Source organism: Ovis aries, chromosome 9, assembly GCF_016772045.2.
Source record: "Ovis aries strain OAR_USU_Benz2616 breed Rambouillet chromosome 9, ARS-UI_Ramb_v3.0, whole genome shotgun sequence".
Taxonomy (NCBI): domain Eukaryota; kingdom Metazoa; phylum Chordata; class Mammalia; order Artiodactyla; family Bovidae; genus Ovis; species Ovis aries.
In genome coordinates this window covers 23,527,212-23,546,703 of record NC_056062.1, presented here as the reverse complement: position 1 = coordinate 23,546,703, position 19,492 = coordinate 23,527,212, and the positions used below count along the sequence as shown (strand labels likewise).

The 19,492-nt window shown below is 45.6% G+C and overlaps 1 protein-coding gene across 10 annotated transcripts in view; it reads right to left on the bottom strand.

Moving 5' to 3' along the window:
• ASAP1 (ArfGAP with SH3 domain, ankyrin repeat and PH domain 1) overlaps window positions 1-19,492 on the bottom strand; it is a 333,908-nt gene that overhangs the window by 135,629 nt on the left and 178,787 nt on the right. For all 10 annotated transcript variants that reach the window (XM_042254098.2, XM_060393356.1, XM_027972896.3 and 7 more), the window contains one exon: window positions 4,526-4,598. In XM_042254098.2, the coding sequence (XP_042110032.1) occupies window positions 4,526-4,598 (73 nt within the window). The remainder of the gene's footprint in view (window positions 1-4,525; window positions 4,599-19,492) is intronic.

The following is a 19,492-nucleotide window of genomic DNA, read 5'->3' as shown; positions in this document are numbered from 1 at the left end:
ACCAGTGAATATTTAATGGCCACTGACAGAGCATTTCCTGGGGACCCATCCGGCTGATAAGCAGCAATTCATCCTGTGCTTGTTGAGCTCCTGCCAAGTGTCAGGTCGACGACATGCATACAGTAGCTACAAACAGCCAAGCTGGAGTCAGCCAGGCTCCCCTCCCAGTCCTTGCCAGTTGTGGCCTCCTGGACAAGACGGTGTGCCCCTTCACAATTCAGCTCCATCATCTATAAGGAGGAGATAATATGAGACCTGCCTCAAAGGCTTGGTGGGCTTCACTTAGTATGGCGTGAGCACCCAGTGCATGCTCCAGAGGTATTCCCCACCCACCCTCTTCGAATGACATCTGGTTTCCTTTTTGTATCCTGCAAGCTCTCCTTTAGTACTTGCCAGTTTCTAAGTACTTGCCAGTTTCTAAGTACTTTCCAGCTTGAGGATCTGATATTAACATCTCTCTCTCTCCCACCGGACTGTCAAATTATCATCAAGGCAGAGATTCTGTCTGATTTATCTAGTATACCCAACATCCCAAACAGTAGCATATAATAGGGGCCCAATAAATATTTGATAAGCTAATAAACTATGCTGGCAAATTCACAAAATACAAACATGAAAGACACAATACCGGCCCGCTAACAAGGAGTTCCCAGGCCACTGATGCCGTTCTCAATTCCAGTTGTATTTAGTCATCTGGGGAGTAATACTGCTGTAAGCCCAATACTTGGCCCCTACTGTGGAACAACTCTTGGAGGGTGGACCTGTGGGAATCTCTGCTGTTGTGTTTTAAAAGAGTTGTTTAGGTGATCTTTTAAAAAATTATTTATTTTTGGATGCGCTGGGTGTTTGATGCTGCACAAGGGCTTTTCCAGTCTTGGCAAGCGTGGGCTACTCCCCAGCTGCAATGTGCCAGCTTCTCATTGAGGCGGCTTCTCTTGTTGCAGAGCATGGCTTCTAGGACATAAGTTGCAGCACGTAGGCTCAGGAGTTGTGGCGCATGGGCTTAGCTGCCCTGCGGCATGTGGGATATTCCCAGACCAGGGATGGAACCCGGGTCTCCTGTATTGGCAGGAGGAGTCTTTACCACTGAGCCACTAGGGGGAAACCCTTCTTCAGATGATTTTAATGAAAAGGCAGGATTGACACTCACCAGTCTAACGCTTGAAAGACTGAGCGACAGTTACCCTACCGTGTGAGCTATGATCTTCTGGGGATGATGGAGGCGTCTTGTCTCTGCACATATTGTAGCTGCTTGTCACATGTGACTACTGCGGACTCAGTGTGGCTACTGACATTGAGGGCCTGAACTGAATTTTAATTTAAACTGAAAAAGTTAAGTGTGACCAGGAGCTCTTCTATTAGCCAGGGCAGAAGACATATGAGAGCCGGGAATCCAGGTGACAGGACTCAAAGCTCCGCGGGCTGTGGTCTCACCCACAGGAGAGCATCACTGGGCAGCGGAGACCGGGCCAGACTCTGCACTCACCCTGCAACCCCACACCTTCCGCACACGCAGGACAATCTCTCCCACTGCCATGCCCAGGACGGCTGGGACCAAGCACAAGAGCCGCTATGTGAGCTGCTGAATGGTGTGGTCACTGTGCAAAACGAGGCGATGTGTCTTGAGTAAGGACTCTTGGAAAGGAAAGACTGGCAAGGAGCCCCCAGCAAAGAACTGACATGGCACACCTCAGCTATGTAAATCAGAAGTCTCCCTTTATGAGTCACAGCATAAGCCGTTAACATTACGGAGAACTGACATGCATTCCTGAGGCAGACAATGGCTCATTACATTCGTTATAAAATCAGAGTGGTTCCACATTACTGGTAGAAAGGCTGAATTAATACAGAGAAGGCATCCACGCTACTGACCTATTAGTCATTTTCCCTCACCTATTGTGTATTAGCCAGGCACTACATGGCAGGCAGTATGTTAGGGACCTTAAATATTCCTTCATTTTGTCCGTATTAGACTCTGTAAATTAGACGTTATTTTCTCATGTTATGGTGAGGTAATTTAAACCTCACAGCAGTTAAATAATTTACTTGACTTTGACAAACAGGAATAAAGCTATAATTCAAACTTAGACCTACGTTACACCTAAGATTGTTTTTTTTTTATAAAGTTTGTCTCATATTCTATTATATATTCAATAGATATGATACTGTCCAACAAACCTCCATTTATTTTGTTTTATCAAATCATAGTCAATGCTTCCATGAACCTACTTGTATATAAAGCATAACACACACACATACATGTAGAAAAGTACATATATCCTAAGTGAGCATTTCATGAATTATCAAAAAGTAGACTTAACTATGGATTTGATCGAAAAACCCAAATGACCTTATTGGCCAACCCAATAATACACTCCAAATCAAGAAACAGGGGAATGCCAGCACCTCAGAAGCCCCTTGGGCAACCTGCTAGTAATTTATCCCATCCTCCACAAAAGAGCTAGTATCTGTAAACGGCCTACCACCTCATGGGAGTTCATTAGATGCAAGCTAAGAGATAAGTTACAAATTATGTGTATAATCTAGGCCAAGACTTAAAGTACCACTTGGTCACTAGATAACTGGACAAACAGCATTCATCTACTTTAATTAGAAGTTAGTGTTTTATTGGACATAAAGAAATTAGAGACGGGTCTCAAAGAACCAGGGTACAAAATCTGTTAATTAGGATTATAGAGTGCCCTAGGCTTGGGGCTTTAAGGGTGACAAGTGACTGATTCTCAGCTCTGATAAGTTGAGGACCAGGAAGTATCTGAGGGCTGAGCTCTGCCTGGTTCCACGTTCCTTTCAGTCCCATGATTTTACCAAAATAGGGAGCATAAACTTAAATAAAATATAAAGTGAATAAAATATGAATGTATCATACTTAACTAAACTCCCAGGAAGTGGCAGACCTTTTACAGATGTGAACTACTTAAACCCCTTCAACAGTCCTGTAACAGCACCATCCCCACTTTACAGAGAAGATGACAGAAGTTCAAAAAGTGGAGCACCTGGAAGCCGGTCAGGGTTAGAGCAAGGATGCAAACCCACCCCCACCGGACCTCGGAGCCCTGCCCTGTCCAAACACCCTGCTGCCTTCCCCTCCCAGGTGTTCTCTTCTGTAACAGACAACTGACTTCTTAGAGACATGACCTCTGGGAAAGTCAGCTGATGACTGCAGTACCAATAACAAAAGATGTGAGTCACAGACCTGGAAACCCCTTTCCTGTTTCCAAGCCTCTCTCCCCGGGGGGCGCCGGAACCTACTGTTTCAGGTGGACACCTACTGTTTATCTTCATTCGGTTTGTTTCTTCTTATCCACTGACAACAATTCTTTGCGACCCCATGGACTGCAGCCCACTGGCCCCCCCCCCCCCCCCCACCGCCGTCCATGAGATTTTACAAGCAAGGATACTAGACTGGGTAGCCTTTCCTTTCTCCAGGGACTCTTCCGAACCCAGGGATCGAACCCAACTCTCCCGCACTGCAGGTGGATTCTTTACCAGCTGAGCCACAAGGGAAGCCCATTTGCTGACACAGGTTACCTGGCCTGCCCTGAGCCACAAGCAAAGCAGGTTGTGGCAGGCTGTGTCCACTTAGCCTTGTACCCCACATCCCCTCTAACTTTCACCCCACGTCTGTCAGCAACTGGTGGTGGTGGTGGTGGTGTTCAGTCACTAATTCGTGTCTGACGCTTTTGTGACCCCATGGATTGTGCAGCCCACCAGGCTTCTCTGCCCATGGGATTTCCCAGGCAAGAATACTGGAGGGTGCTGCCATTTCCTTTTCCAGGGGATCTTCCCAACCCAGGGGTGGGGCCCGAATCTCCTGCATTGCAGATGGATTCTTTACCACTGAGCCACCTGGGAAGCCTGTCACCAATGTTAATTTTCAAATGTGTACAAGTACGCTTCAGATGGAAAAGATCCTCGTTTAAGTGAATTACAGCCTGACCAACCACACAAAGAGATTTTACATGTCACTTGTGGCAAAATTACCTATAACGTTACTAAGTTTTTCAATGTATAATAAAACCTACTGCAATTAATGGGCTTCCCAGGTGGCGCTAGTGGTAAAGAACCCGCCTGCCAATGCAGGAGACATAAGAGACATGGGTTCTATTCCTGGGTCAGGAAGATCCCCAGAGGAGGGCATGGCAGCCCACTGCAATATCCTTGCCTGGAGAATCCCCTGGACAGAGGAGCCTGGTGGACTACAGTGCATAGGGTTGCAAAGAGTTGGACATGACTGAAGCAACTTACCACTGCAATTAATGTTTTTTCTTATTTTTTCTTGGGAACCAGTAACAGGCTTGGACTGACAGAAGAACTGAATTTCTTTGACTTACTTGGTTTTCCATTTGTAGAAAGTCTTTCATAAACTTAGCACCTGACAAATAACAGAAAACCTTGGGTCTCCTGCATTGCAAGTGGACCCTTTACCCTCTGGGCCATCAGGGAAGTCCAAGACTATATCTATAAATATATATGATTGGTGCTGGCCGTGTTGGTACGTACTTACCTTGACCGGAATTATATATTGCTTTTACAGACTTCTTAACTTTCTGTAAGGCTGTTCTATCTTGGTCTAGAGCCTAAAAGAGAAAAACGGGGAGAGAAAATGTTGGAAAACTTGGTAAGTTTAAAAAAGAAAAGAAAAAGAAAAACTCATTCATAACCACATTTGTTGTGCTAAGCACTGCAGCAACAGCAAACTGGCACATTTATCTAATGGCGAACCATTTCAGAGACATGATTTGCCCAGGATTTGAGTAGTTTTGAGATAAATGCAGTTATTCCATAAGGCTCAACATTGGGTGAAGTGGATAACGTGGTAGTCAGTTGGTAACTGTGTGAAGTTATGCACAGGAAAGAAAATAGAAGACACCTAATAAATCTTAAGATTTGATTCCTTCACTTGGAAAGCTTATAACTTGGGAAGGGAAAAAGGCAAACATGTGACATGTTCCCAGAGGATAAAGCACACCATCAAATGGTAACTTCAGCCAGAAAGAAAACATTTAAGGGGGTGTAATAAATAAGAGTGGCCCCGAAGTGCTTCTCAAACTTTTAACTTGAGGATTATTTTCAGCGTTAAAAATTTTTTTGATGACCTAAGGCTGATATTTCAAATATTCCACTTATTAAAAAGCACAACATGGAAAATGCTACCATGATGCTGGTAATGCTTACACATGATTTCTTAGGTGATGAATGAACACGTCTCCAGCCATCTGCCTGTATTACGGAGGGGGGTGGGGGTGGGGTATACTGGGGGACTGTCACTCCTGATTCTTAACCCAAGTGCTGGATACACAATTGTGTTTCATTTGAAAATTCATCACACTGTGCACGTAGGATGTGCACTCTTTTCTACGTGCGTATTACACTTCAAAAGCAAGTCAGTATAAGATAACACTCTTATGCATGCTGACTTAAAGTTCTTAGAACAACTTCAAGCCCCTCTCTGCTCTCCCAAGGGTCTAGGATCCATTCACAGGCTGGGACCCCTGGATGGTTATGTGAACATGTGGAGGGCAGGAGCAACAGCAGCCATCGTCATAAACTCATTTTTATAGTTTAAGAACATTAAATGTGCACTCACGCCTATTACATCGGCTAAACCTCAAGACACCAGATGAGTGAATGGAGGCCCACAGAGAACAGGACCTTCCTCACTGCAGGAAGGCGCCCGGTGACGGCAGCAGGCACCTACTATTCCCCTTCTGCAAGACAGGTTTTCCTGCCGCTCTGAACGTGGGGTTCAAGGGGCCCTGCTGCCTTCCTCTGGCTCCTGCTCTCTGGGTGAACATGGTGAATGCCAGCCTCAGTCCTGCCTAGGATTTCTGGGCTTGGGAACAGGGATTGTAACATTCAGCCCCTTTCTGATGATGCATGCCTGGGGGCTGCCACGGCTTTTGTGGTGGAAAAATCTGGCCACACAGTATGATGCTAATAGAGACAAGCACCAGAAACAAGAGGCGGAGGAGGCAGTCCTTGTGTCCAGCTGTCCTCAAGGCTGTGTCACCGCTAGCCTTCCTGCAGACTGAGGACTCCCTTCAGTCCTCAGCCAGCTGAACCTGAGGCTGTCACTTGGAACCACGAGTCCTAGGTAACACAAGAACTGAAGTTTCAGTTCAGTTGCTCAGTCGTGTCCGACTCTTTGCGACCCCATGAATCGCAGCACGCCAGGCCTCCCTGTCCATCACCAACTCCAGGGGTTCACTCAGATTCATGTCCATCGAGTCAGTGATGCCATCCAGCCATCTCATCCTCTGTCGTCCCCTTCTCCTCTTGCCCCCAATCCCTCCCAGCATCAAAGTCTTTTCCAATGAGTCAACTCTTGGCATGAGGTGGCCAAAGTACTGGAGTTTCAGCTTCAGCATCATTCCTTCCAAAGAAATCCCAGGGTTGATCTCCTTCAGAATGGACTGGTTGGATCTCCTTGCAGTCCAAGGGACTCTCAAGAGTCTTCTCCAACACCACAGTTCAAAAGCATCAATTCTTCGGCACTCAGCCTTCTTCACAGTCCAACTCTCACATCCTTACATGACCACTGGAATAACCATAGTCTTGACTAGACCGAGGACTTACTACCCAGATGTAAGCTTGGTGGAGAAGACACACCCAGCAGATAAGACTCTCTGAGTTGCATCTTCAACAAAAAAGAAAGCAGTATCTGTATTTTTCAGATAAGGAAATGTGATAGGCCATCACTAAATATTTTTAAGAAGGGAGGAAAATATTAACTTGCTCGAAGTCATAGAGTCAGAAAGTGCTAAAGGTCACATTTCACACAAATGGCTCTGAATCCCAAATCTAACGGGATACTGGGATAAAAATAAGACTGCAGGTCAAAGGCTATTTCTGCCACACCCATCACTTACTTCCCACCTCCACAACTTTGTCACAACCACATCCCACCTGTACTCCCTTTTTTGTATTCTTTTTAAATCAATGTTTTTCTTCAGGTCCATTCCCCCCCTTTTTTCCCCCATTCACATCTTCTTTTCAAAAAAATAAATGGACGTTGTAAAGAGCTGGATCATTCATCATTAACAGAAGATACCCTAAAAATGACGTAGTACCTCTAACTACACAAAATGCTCACCTATTTACTACCTCGAACCATCTCATCTAACACCAGGGACACTGCACATCACACTTAAGAAACCATGTTTCACGACGTAGTTGCAGAGAAGAGACAAAGCTTGAGTTGTTTCAAAGATCTGAGGTTTGTATTTTAAAAAGGGAAAATAACTAACATTTTAATAAATGTTTAGTCACATAGGGAGCTGAAGTTTACACAGATTCTTCCACTCAATTCTTACAAAAACCCTCTGAGGTAAGTGCTAGTACTGGACTCATTTTATAGATGGGTCAACAGAGGCTTAGAAAGTGGAACTTGCCCAGGTGGCAGAGTAGGGATTTGAATCCAGGTCTTCACAGTGAAGCGTCACCCCCTAATCACTACCAGGACTGTATTCCAATGATATCCCTGAGGAACTGAAACTGAAAGCAATCTCATCTTGAGTGGGGAATGTCCACCAGTGTGCAGAGGCAAATCTGACTTAAGATAGTTAGGTTACTGGTAAGAGTGGGAAGACATTAGTGAAAATAAGTGCAAATAAGCACTCATTTTAAGAGATGGGATCCAAAGGGTTTATCCTTTGATGAACTGCTTTTGTGGTGAGGATATTTTAAAAAATAATTCTAATAACAGCTACCGTTTATTTTTTTACATACATATTGAGCATGCCTGCTAGGCTGCTTCAGTCATGTCTGACTCTTTGCAACCCTCAGGACTGTAGCCCACCAGGCCCCTCCAACCATGGGATTTTGCAGGCAAGAATGCTGGAGTGGATGCCAAGCTGTCCTCCAGGGGATCTTCCTGACCCAAGGATAGAACCCAAGTCTCCTGTGGCTCCAGGGAAGCCTTTATATCCATTATTACTGCCATCTTTTTTTCCAGATGAAAACTGCTGCTTTATTTTGGAGAAGTCAAACAGCTTGGCAGGTGTCACATAGCAGGTAAAAGAAAAAGCAGCTGATGCTTTTTCAAACAAGCCACCTAAAATCCCACTGTAGATGGCATGCTCGTGTTTCTCCTGATTTTTTAATAACTTTAGAGAAAGAACAAAGGATGTCCTTCCGGAAGAAAATACACTATTGGCTTAGCTTTGGGGAGTGATAACCACTGACGAATGATTCTACTCATAGAGAAATTAATGAGTGGACTTTAATGTCCACGCACAGAGTTAATGACTCCCAATAAGCAAAGGGCTGGGGAAGATTTCAGCCGTAACATTTTATGAGGCCAGTTATCTGCTTCCTTTCTGCAGGAGGGAAAGTCTCAGAAATTTATGTTGGATTCTTACCAACCTGTCTATAAACTAATAGGATGTAAAGTTCACGTACTTACTTTTAAAGGTTATTAATGACATCCACAGCCACCATTACATCTAGGTGACACTTCTCTTTTTACACTCTCCTATTTGGCCACTGGCAAAAGGCAGCCAAGTAAAATGCACTTTTAAGAGCTCCGTGTTGAAGAGAGCTAGGGAACGCTGTCCTTCAATCAAACAAGGCTCCCTCCAGAAATAACACGTCTGAATGTGCTAGAGAGCGCCATCCCCTCGACCGCCAGACAAGCAACACTCGGCAGTGACATCTTTTAAAATGTCCTGTGTGTAAAACTAAATAAAGTGGAGAGAAAGGTGGCAGATGAATGGGCTTCACAACTGTCCTCTCTCTCAACCCATTAAAAGTATGTTAAAAGTCGTGCCTGTGTTCCAAGTATGCATCTGAAGGTGAATCACTAGAAAAGGCCTATGTGTTTGTGAGAGAAGGAGAGAGGGAGAGAGGAGAAGGATGAACGAGCCAAGGCAGGAATCCAGGAGAACAGGCTGATCTCTAATGATGCAATAACACCTTCCCCATCTAAGAATTCTGCAAGACAGCAACTTCGCCTTCTCTGCATTACCGAAGAGCAGGGGCATTAACCTCAGAAAGTACTCTCATCTTTATATGGAGACATCTTATTTCATGTACAGTCCTAACAAGTGTGGGCATCTGAACACACAGACAAGGCACAGGCTGCACAAACTAGCGAGAGGCTGCTGGAGAAACCACACCACAGAAGCTGGCAACCTGAGGGTTCAGGAGTCTACAAACTGGATATGAGAATGAAAAAGAATTCTGTAAGAATCAAGGGGTTATTTGGGGTAGGACATGGAGCCTTTCATAGCCCTCTGGGCCAAGCCACATCCCTGGGTCACAACAGATGCTCTTGAAGATGCACAGGAATCCAGCCATGCCTGTTCCCCTCCATTTAGGGCATTTGTACTGGCTGATCTGTCTGTCTAGAACTCTCCTCCCTGAGCTCTTCAGGTGAGGGTTCTGTTTACCCAGGCCTCAGGTTACCAGCCCCTCCTGTGACCTCCCTAGTGGTCCAGTGGCTAAGACTGCATGCTCCCTATGTAGGGGACTGGGTTCCATCCCTGGTCAGGGAACTAGATGTCACATGCCGCAACTAAGACCTGGCACAGCCAAATTTAAAAAAAAAGAAAAAAAAAGCTTCTTCCTCCAGGAGACCTTCTATGATCACCTAAAGCAGCTTATCTGTTCTCCCCCACCATTCACTCTCTCATACACTTCACACTGGATACTCAACAGCGCTACACATCCCTGAAATGGTCCCGGTCGTGACCTTAAGGAATTTCTCTCCCTCCACCGGGAGAAGGAAAGCACTATGGATGTGGGCCCTGTGGAACCTCTTCATGGCCGACTTCCCAGTTCTGGCGTCCAGCTGAGCGGAAGCTCAAAAATGCTTATGAAAAAAAGTTACAAATAATGAATCAACGAACCCCTCATTATTCTCAGCTCCCCAAATAGCAACCTAGGCAATGCAAAGCCTGCCTTGAAAATGGCCAAACAGAATTTTGAACTGAGAAAACATGGCCCTCTGCAATTCCCCTGGTGGTTTTGAACAGCTGAGGTCTAAAAGTATGTATGTGTTAAATGCGTGCGTGTGTATGTGTGTTTGTGTGTGGAGATTCGTGTATGTCACACATATACGTGTAAGGAATATGACCATTCAGTACCTCGAGTAACGGTTTAAAACGACAGACAGAGCTTATACATTTTCAGTTAGTTTTGTGTCTCAAGATAGTTATTCTGGCAACTGTTAAAAACATTTTATTGGAATACAGTACACCTACGTTAAATGAGCAATGCCAATATGACTGTTAATACTCATTAGGATTTTCTCTTTCAGAATTACTTTCTAAGTCCAGGGCACCTTCTTTTCAATATACTCCAAGTGGGAAAAAAAATGTGTCTTATTTTAAGTAGATGTGATTTTTGAAAACAAAGCACAAGTCTTTGGTGCTAAGTCTTATGCGTATACTTACAGAGAAAGCAAACAGTGGATAACAAATAACCGCACAGATTTCTTACAGACATGCCTGAGAAGACATCAATCACACCTCCCACCCTCTAGGGATGCTGAACATTAAATAGATTAAAGTACCTGGATGTGGCTGGCACAAAGCCTTGCATGGAGCAGGTGCTCAAAAATTGCTAGCATCATTACGCTCACCTCTGGAGGTGCTTCCAAGAGAGGAGTTTCTGAAACACCTGGAGCAGTGACAGCACGGGGTCTCTGAAACAAGCACTCCCACTAGCAAAGTGGTTTCTTCAATGAAAAGAATTTTTACTCAGTTGGGGGAAAAAAAGGAGCGCTTCCGTTTTATTATTTTAATAGTCCTATTCAGGGAGGTAATTTCAGAAATGCATTTCAATAGATGCATTTGTCCCATAATCACCACAAGGTAAGAGCTCTTCTTCTGTGCATCTGGCTTAATAGGGAAATCAAAGGGAGACGATGCCGGCCCGATTCTGGTTCAAAGCCGAGATGCTTCATCCTTCACCTTGCTGAGCAACCCCACTGTCTTTCTGGGAGGAGGGAGATGCCTAATTAATTCTCATAAAATCTCTGAGAATGAAATAGTGATGGAGGCTCGCGTGCAGCCTCCTAGCCAAGTCAATACATTCATTATCCGTCACAAGACCCCACACCCTAGCATGCATGTGTGTAACTGTAGCGTGGACCAGGCGTGGGCCCAGAAGGCGAGCCAGTGGGATGAAGGGAGAGTGACCATGCCATTTCCTCATGAAAGGGCTGGGGCATCTGAACACACAGAGAAGGCACAGGCTGTGGCAAGTGAGAGACTGCCTGCTGGAGAGACCGCACCGACAGAAGCCGGGAACCTGAGGGTTCGGAAAGATTATTCAAACTGCACATGAGAACGAAAGAAAAAAATTCTTTAAGAATGAAGAGGCCACTCGGAATAGGACACGGAACCTTTTGTACCCCTCTGGGCCGGGGGGCATTCCTGAGTCACAGCGGAGTGCCAACAGGTGCTCTCAGAGATGCACAGGAGTCTAGCCACGCCCGTTTGCCCCACTCAGGGCATTTGCACCAGCTGATCTGTCTGCCTGGAACTCTCCTCCCAAAGCTCTTCAGGGAAGGGTTCACCCAGGCCTCTGGTGGACAGTCTCAGGTTAATACAGCTGAGTCTCTGTTCTGATCAATCCTGGGTTTTTATGGCACTGGCTCACGTGTTCATCCATTAGCTGTGGCTGGCTCAGAGGGATCCCTCCTCTGGGCCAGGCACTGCCTCTGCCTCTGCTTCCCCAGCTGCACTTCCCCCACTTCTACCTGCTGCATAAGAACAACAAAACCCTTCGCTAGGACAGGTGGGATGCTTGGGACTGCGTTAGATAAGACATGAAGGAAGTTATTAATAAAGTAGGAATCCTCCCTAACCTGGGATTTTGGCCACACTTCCCAAACTGTACTATACTTCACCTTGAATTTTAGGGGTTTAGTACCTCTGTCTCTTCCTCTACTTGTCAACTGAAAGCACTCCAATAATAATACTTGTATTTGTTTCTTTGCACAGAAGATGCTGAGTAAGAACTTGCTCCGCTGAATGAAAGGAAAATACACACGGAAGAAAGAAAGGATGAACCCACTGGTCCAATACCATGGCCACCTGATGAAAAGAACTGACTCATTGGAAATGACCCTGATGCAGGGCAAGATTGATGGCAGGAGGAGAAGGGGACGACAGAGGATGAGATGGTTGGATGGCATCACTGACTCGAAGGACACGAGTTTGAGCAAGCTCCGGGAGTTGGTGATGGACACGGAAGCCTGGTGCACTGCAGTCCACGGGGTCACAAGGAGTCAGACACGACCGAGTGACTGAACTGAACTGAACCAAGAGTAAAACCTATGTTCATCACTGCCAGCCAGGCCCTGTGAGGTCCAGGGCTGGTGGCCTCTGACTCTGTTCCCACACTCTCCACTCATGTGTAAGCCACATCCGTAGTCTTTCGGAACCCATAAGCTTGAATCCACCCAAGAGCTTCTGCAACTGCTAACATCTCTGCTGAAATCCTTTTCTCCAAACTCTTCCCCAGATGTAAAGGGGCGTGGCCTGCTCGCTCTCTCCTTTTTTCTTGTGCATTCACCTCAAATGCTGGAAGCACAGCCCCTATTAACCTGAGGATTGGAAGTTACGGGGGCGCTGAGAGGCACCCTGTGGTTCAGCTACACATCAGCACAGGAGGCCAAGAGCAGCTCACATGAAAGGAAGAGGGAGAGATGTTATCATTTCTTAGTTTCAAGATTAACACGAGTTGAATGAGGCTGCTACACAAGGGGAAATGATCAACCTAAAATAAAACGTGATTTGCATAATGCATATCAAAAAGGGAAAGTTGACAGGTCATCCACATAGGTTTTAAGCTCTTTGTGCTATTTTAGACTATAAAAGTGTCCTTAAGATTCAGATTCTCCTTTGTTTATACAGATTTCAATCAGAAACTTCTGTCCTCTACTCTACCTGTAGCTGAATGGCTGAACCAAAGGGAATCAGACTCACAGGCAGCAGAGAATTGTGGGTGCTGAGGACTAAGGGTTTGGACCCCACTTCACACGGAAGCTTCAGACTTCACAGCTCAGATATGCAGCAAAGATCAACGTATCACCTTAAGCAATGTTGTTGTTCAGTCACTAAGTCGTGTCCGACTCTTTGCGACCCCATGGACTGCAGCCTGCCAGGCTCCTCTGACCTCCTCTATCTCCTGGAGTTTGCTGAAACTCATGTCTGTTGAGTTGGTGATGCCATATACCTTCAGCAATACCTCCTGATTGATTTAAGGATCTATGCCATGCAGGAAAACAGCACCAACCTATCAACTTTCCAGGTCGAAGAAAAGACACTGCATAAGACACTGCGGCTCACCAAAGTCCACTTTCCTGTGTACACATCTCGAGGAAGGAGACTATGCAAGGCCCAGAGCGAGGGCTCAATAAATGTGAGCCAGCTGAATCTGCCTCTGTACTAAGAGCATCTAAAAGTAAAGGGATACAGAACAGCACTGGGACTCGCAGAATGCTATTTATTTCTCAAGCGCTATTTATTTTAAAAAGCTAAGTGTTCCATACAACCTCGCACTGTCATAGTCAAGACTCCCTTCGCTGAACCACTAAACCGACTCTTGCACTGCTGTGGGGACCAGTGGAGTGAATGGCCCCTTTAAGACCCTTAAAGCCATATAAAAAGACCTGCTGGACTCAAAGCGCTAAGCCGAGTCTTGCTTTGCCCCGTGAGGCTGGGTCTCTACACCTAATGGTTCAACTCCCACTGGTCTGCAACCATGTGGCACTGTTACCACGGGGGCCCCCCAGTTCCATGGGATCACTGATATTCCAGCATTCAAGCCCTCATTGGTGAGTGCAGCCTTTGCCTCTGGTGCGTATCTGGGCCCTGAAAGAAGCAGGGCCTGGCTGCGGAGCCATCAAGAAATGGATGCTGCGGTGGAGAGCTCGGAGGGCCCAGCCCTTGATGACTTCTGCTGGCTCCGTTGGGACCTGCTTAAGCAAGTTGTCCTGAAGTGCCCCTGCCCTCCTCCCACGCCGCCACCACAGGGAGTGTTTCCTTCTCGCCTCCTCGGCCTCTAACTGTCCTTAGAGACTTTTTTCTTTTAAACAGATATTTTTTTTTTACAAAATTATTTATTTATTTCTGGCTGTGCTGTGTCTTTGCTGCTGCACGTGGGCTTTCTCTAGTTGTAGTGCGTGGAAGCCGTTCTCCAGCTGCGGTGAATGGGCTTCTCCCTGCGGTGGCGTCTCTTGCTGGGGAGCAGGGGCTCTAGGGTGCTCGGGCTTCAGTAGTTGTGGCAAGGAGGCTCCAGAGCACACGCTCAGTAGTTGTGGCGCACGGGCTTAGTTGCCGCTCCATGTGTGGGATCTTCCCGGACTAAGGATTGAACCTGTGTCCCCTGCATGGGCAGCTGGATTCTTAACCACTGAGTCACGAGGGAAGTCTTCCTTAGAGGCTTACATTGGCCCAGTCTCACCTCCCTTCTCCCAACACTGATGATAAGGGTGATAAAAACAACTGGAACGTGTCCTGATTTAATCCTCAAAGTAACCGATCAGGACGTCTCTGTCACCCACATTTTACCAAGGAGACTAAAGCGCAGGATGGCCTGAGATCCTGCATCAAGTCAGAGACGCAGTCAAGGTTCGAGCCCGGGTCTTCCTGACCTGCGAGCCCATATTCGTGAGCTTTGTGTTCTCCAAGCTGCCAGCCTGACAAACTGGGTCCAAAGGAAACTTTAAAAGACCAGATCAGCCAAAGATTCGGTAAGCAGCCCACGAGACAAACAACTTCTGAATCCTTCTCCTTTCCATGTGAGGGACGCTCTCGCAAGAAGCCAAAGAGGAATTGAGACCAACGCTTAGCTTGAGAACCTGAAGTTGCTCTTTACAGGGGGGAGGGGACAAAAGCAAAGTGGCAGGAGGTCAGCCTGCAGCTCGTTGGCGCCGAGTCACCTGGTTGTCCCCACACCCCCCCTCCCGCCACTTCACGTGGGCCCATCTGTCAACCAAGCACTGTGCTGGGTGTGGTGGTGATGAGTCAGCCACAGAGAGGGTTTCCACGTGGCTTCAGGGGCACCCGGAGGACTGCAGTACAGCCTTCGTGGACTTCACCGAGAGCCATGCTGGATACTGGGCATGACTTGCACTAGAACTGATCACTGACGTGTGTGCCCTCAAGGAGGAAACCAGGTTAAAGAGCAATAACTAATCACAACAGCACATGGAAATCCACAGGCTTGTGAAAGCGTCCAGGTGCACCTTAAAATATCAGAGACTGAACAACATTCCTAAGAGTGACTGGCAGAAAAACCCTCGGAAAGAATTGGTGCGCTTATCCTTGGGGTCAGTGAGGGAATCAGGAGCCTATTTTAAGAAGAGGGACAGTTTCTCCACCTGGTACTTCTAATTCGGCTCTGGTCTGCGGAGAGGTCACTTTGGTCCCTGCTGTGCAGTGTGAGAGGGACAGAAAGGACTATCCAGAGATTGGGCGCATCCATCCACAAACACCTACCCCTCTCAATAGCCAACGTCCACACTCAACGTGGGAACACCAGGCAAAGACCAGACAGTGCTCTTCTTCAAAGAGGGAGAGAAAGGGAACAGCAAGGTGCAAACCAACGTTCCTCAGAGGAGAGATGCTGGGGTCTAGAAGCACCAAGGAGGCCAGGTGGCTGGGCCACGTGGACACGTGGAGGACAAAGAGATGGACGGGGGCCAGATCACACTGGGAGGAGAGGCCACGGGAAGAGTTCGGTTTTATTCTGACGGCAAAGGTAAGTCAAGAGTGGGGCTGCTGGGGTTTTACAAGAAAGAAGGTGGCAGTTACTCCTGAACTTTGGAAAAATGACTATGGCTGATGTGCTGGGAATGGGAGGGACAGGAGCAAGATTGGAAAGGAAAGAGCCAATCGGCTGGGTCTGACACAGACCGAACTTCTACGTATTTCTCCTGTGGCTAGATCTACTTCCTCCTCTAGGATCACACTTCGTATTTAAAGCTTCCTCCAGAAGTAGCTTTCCCCCATTGACACCCACTCAGGAACTTGTATTTAAGGCTTCCTCTTTTTCTTCTCCCTGCTCACACCCACTCACGACCTCGGTGGAGGGCATCGAGATGCCCAGTTGGACTCAGGAGACCACACCCCAGCCAGGCCCACCTCTGCAGCAGTCCTTAAACCCATCCCCTTGGAGCCGGCCTGACTTCAGGACTGCACCACGTCCCAGGCAGAGGGAGGGGTTCTTCTAAACTGTGAATCCGATCGATCATGGCACTCTCTCGCCTTAAAACTTAGGATAATGAGCAGGCTGACTCTTTCAATGACTTTGAAAACCCTCTTTGCCTTACTCCAAGGGCTATCGCAGGCTCTCTTCTGCAGCACGATGACCTGCTCTCTCCGATCTCTCACCAGACGTTCCTGGCAGTCCAGGTCCACGGTGCCCAGTCATACGCAGCACTTGTCTGGCCTCTGTTTGACTCTGGAGATGCCAACTCCACTAGCTACAGCTCTCGTCCTCAATAACACTTTTGCCTTTTCTTCTCCATCTTAACATGCTACAAACACAGGCTCAACCTTTACGCTTGAGTTTTACCATCTCTTCTTTGAAACCTGCCCCTTCCTGTAGAGAACGAATCTCTCTGCAGTGCTGTGAGAGCACTTATCATAAGGACTTCTTCCTTACATTTCCATCTCCAACAAACGGAGCTATGAGTCTTTCAAGACGCTACACACATACTCACTGCCTTTCCCCACTGCAGAGCCAGCTTCCTGCCCTAGGGATGCATGGGACCTGGAGACCAAGATGTTCACAGGGCACAGATGGAATCCCACCCAGGATCCAGGAAGGGTTACCTGGAGGCTAACTCTGACCCCACTCTCAGACCTCTCGGGCTCCCAGCTTCCTGCCCTATAAACCTGGAAGACTGGCCACTACATAGCTTCTCTTGGCTCTAGTTTTCTGAAAACAAACCATTTTCAAGTCCTAGGGACCATATCCTACTGCTTCAACTCTCTTAGCATATTAGGTTTTGTTTTAAAGGGAAAACACTTTAATTTTTTTTGACACCTTAATTTTTAAAAAGGAAGTAACCCTAGGAAGGACCGTACATTTAAGACCTCTATGCGATTAAAAAGCTCAACCGTGGCTTTGGTCTCAGATTCCAATTCCAGTCATTTCTGTGTCACTTTTTTGTGTTCTCTGTCCTCCAAGAAATGTTTAGAAAAGTTCATTCTGAATTCTGTGTTCAAAGACTCTATTGATCATATAAAATAAGCATACTTAGTGCCTGTTAAAAAAATAATTTACTCAATTATTGGCTGTGCTGGGCCTTCACTGCTGCGGGGACTTCTCTCTAGTTGCAGTGAACAGGCTTCTCCTTGTGGTGGCTTCTCTCGTTGTGACTTTTTAAAGATGAAGGAACTGATTCAGAGCAAGTGTCCAGGGCCAAAAGTCTGGGAAATGGCAAAACCAGGCTTTTCACCGTGGAAAGTCTAACCCTCAATGTCTGTGTTCTTTCTGCCACATCAGACTGCCTCTCCAGTTAAAAGACATGTTTTATTCTGCTTCTTATTATGCTCAGCTATTTCACACACTAAGCTTTCTATAGGTGGCTCAAGGGCCCAGCTTCTGAGAAAAGAAGTTCTAAGGGGAGACAAGCTCTAAGCCACTGGTGATGTCCCCAGCTCGGCCGAGTTTAGAACTCTTGTGTCCTCTCCAAAAGAAACCTCAGAGCTGCTGACCGTAGATTGGGTCATTGTTAAGGAATGGTTTTTACAAAGAAAGACTGGCCTGATTTGACAGTGGAGATCAAGAAACCCCAACTCCACACCTGTGTGAAGATGACACTGGAAATGAAGGACCACTTCTTGCGAACAAACAATGAAATGGATTCAAGCGGCATTTCCCAGACTGAGGTCCGTAGATAACTGTTTCTGAGATGCTGGAAAGTATTCTGGGGGAAAAAAGAGGCTGCAAATTTGGAAAACACTATGTGCTAATTACCATGTGCTAATTAACTATACCTTTCTTTTGGATCCCCAAGGCACACAAGAATACCAAAGGCTGGGATACTTTGTTTGTGTGGGTCTTGTTAGTAAACCCATTTTATTATAAAAATTCACTTCAAAATTTGGAATTATTAACAATGATAGTTATACAACAACACAAAACTGTGTGAAGAAAAACATCTTGGGATAGAGTAGAGTTTTAGTGCTTAAGTACAGGAGAACACTGTCCTTATTAGAAATGTACCACACGACGCAGTGCTTTGAACCACGCAGCAGTCTACTCACCAACACGCCACAAATGTAGCGGATGGCCACAAGTTAAAGACACATCTTTCGGGACTTGCCAGCTCAACCCTGGAGTGGAAGCCTGGGACACTTTAAGGAACATGGTTAACTTTATAACCCAGCAATTCTCCATTAAAATAACTTAAATAATTAAAATCAGAAATTTTTGTGCACACTTACAGAGTACTTATTGGGACATCAATACAGAAAACCCCATATTAAAAAAAAAAAAACTAACAAAAGTTAAGCCTCAAAAAATACGCTATGTATATGAAGAGGTCTAAAGACAGATGCTATTAGGGAAAAGCCAAGGGAAAAAAAAAAAAACAAACCAAGATTAAAACCAGACTAAAACAGAAAACCCACGATAAAAGAACTAAGAAGTAAAAATAATCCCAGCAACAAGAAGAGGAGAAAACGTTGACATCCGTAGGACATAATTACTATGTGGAAAGCTTATTTTGCTGCTATTGTGATCCAGAAGAATGAGGACAAAAGACATTAACATAAGAAATTGAAAACAGTAAACCTATGCAAAGGACTTCAATCACACTGATAACTTTTAAATTCCAAGTAAAAGTGAAGGGTTTTTCTATCCTTATAAAGATGTTAAAAAAAAAAAAAAAGAAACAATAATAAAAAACAATGAAAGGACAGGCTTCAGAGAAACAGTCCCAACTGATAACCAGGACAAAGTGTATTATTCCAAGTCACAAAACTGCTCTTACACTTGACATAGCAACTCCATTCCTGACAATTCCTATCAAAACGACCACCATCCCCTCAAGAACGAATAAAAAGGAGATAGTATAAAACTCATCACCAAGTTTTACAGTATAAGAAACTAGAAATAACCTAAGTTTAACAACAAGGAAATGACAAAGTAAAATATGAAACAAAGAGAAGGGCTTATACGGTCACTGAAAAGTATGTCTGTAACAATTACAAAGAAAAGGATAAGGTCTACCGTTTATTGATGCCTATTGTGTGAGATGTGCAAATAATAAGGAATTCCATATTTTACAATGTAAAGTTGCAGATATTATGAAGAAGTGAATTATCTAGAAATATAAAGTTTAGAAGGGTTCATAGAGAGGTTTAAAAGCTGTTGTTACCTTGGACTGCTATGATTAGGAGCTTTCTTTTAAAATAAGTTTAGTTGTGCAATATCTTAAGGCTGATGTAGTACTTCAAATTGTTCTAAGCCTTTTAACAGCCTTGTAATACGTTCAATGTCTGCT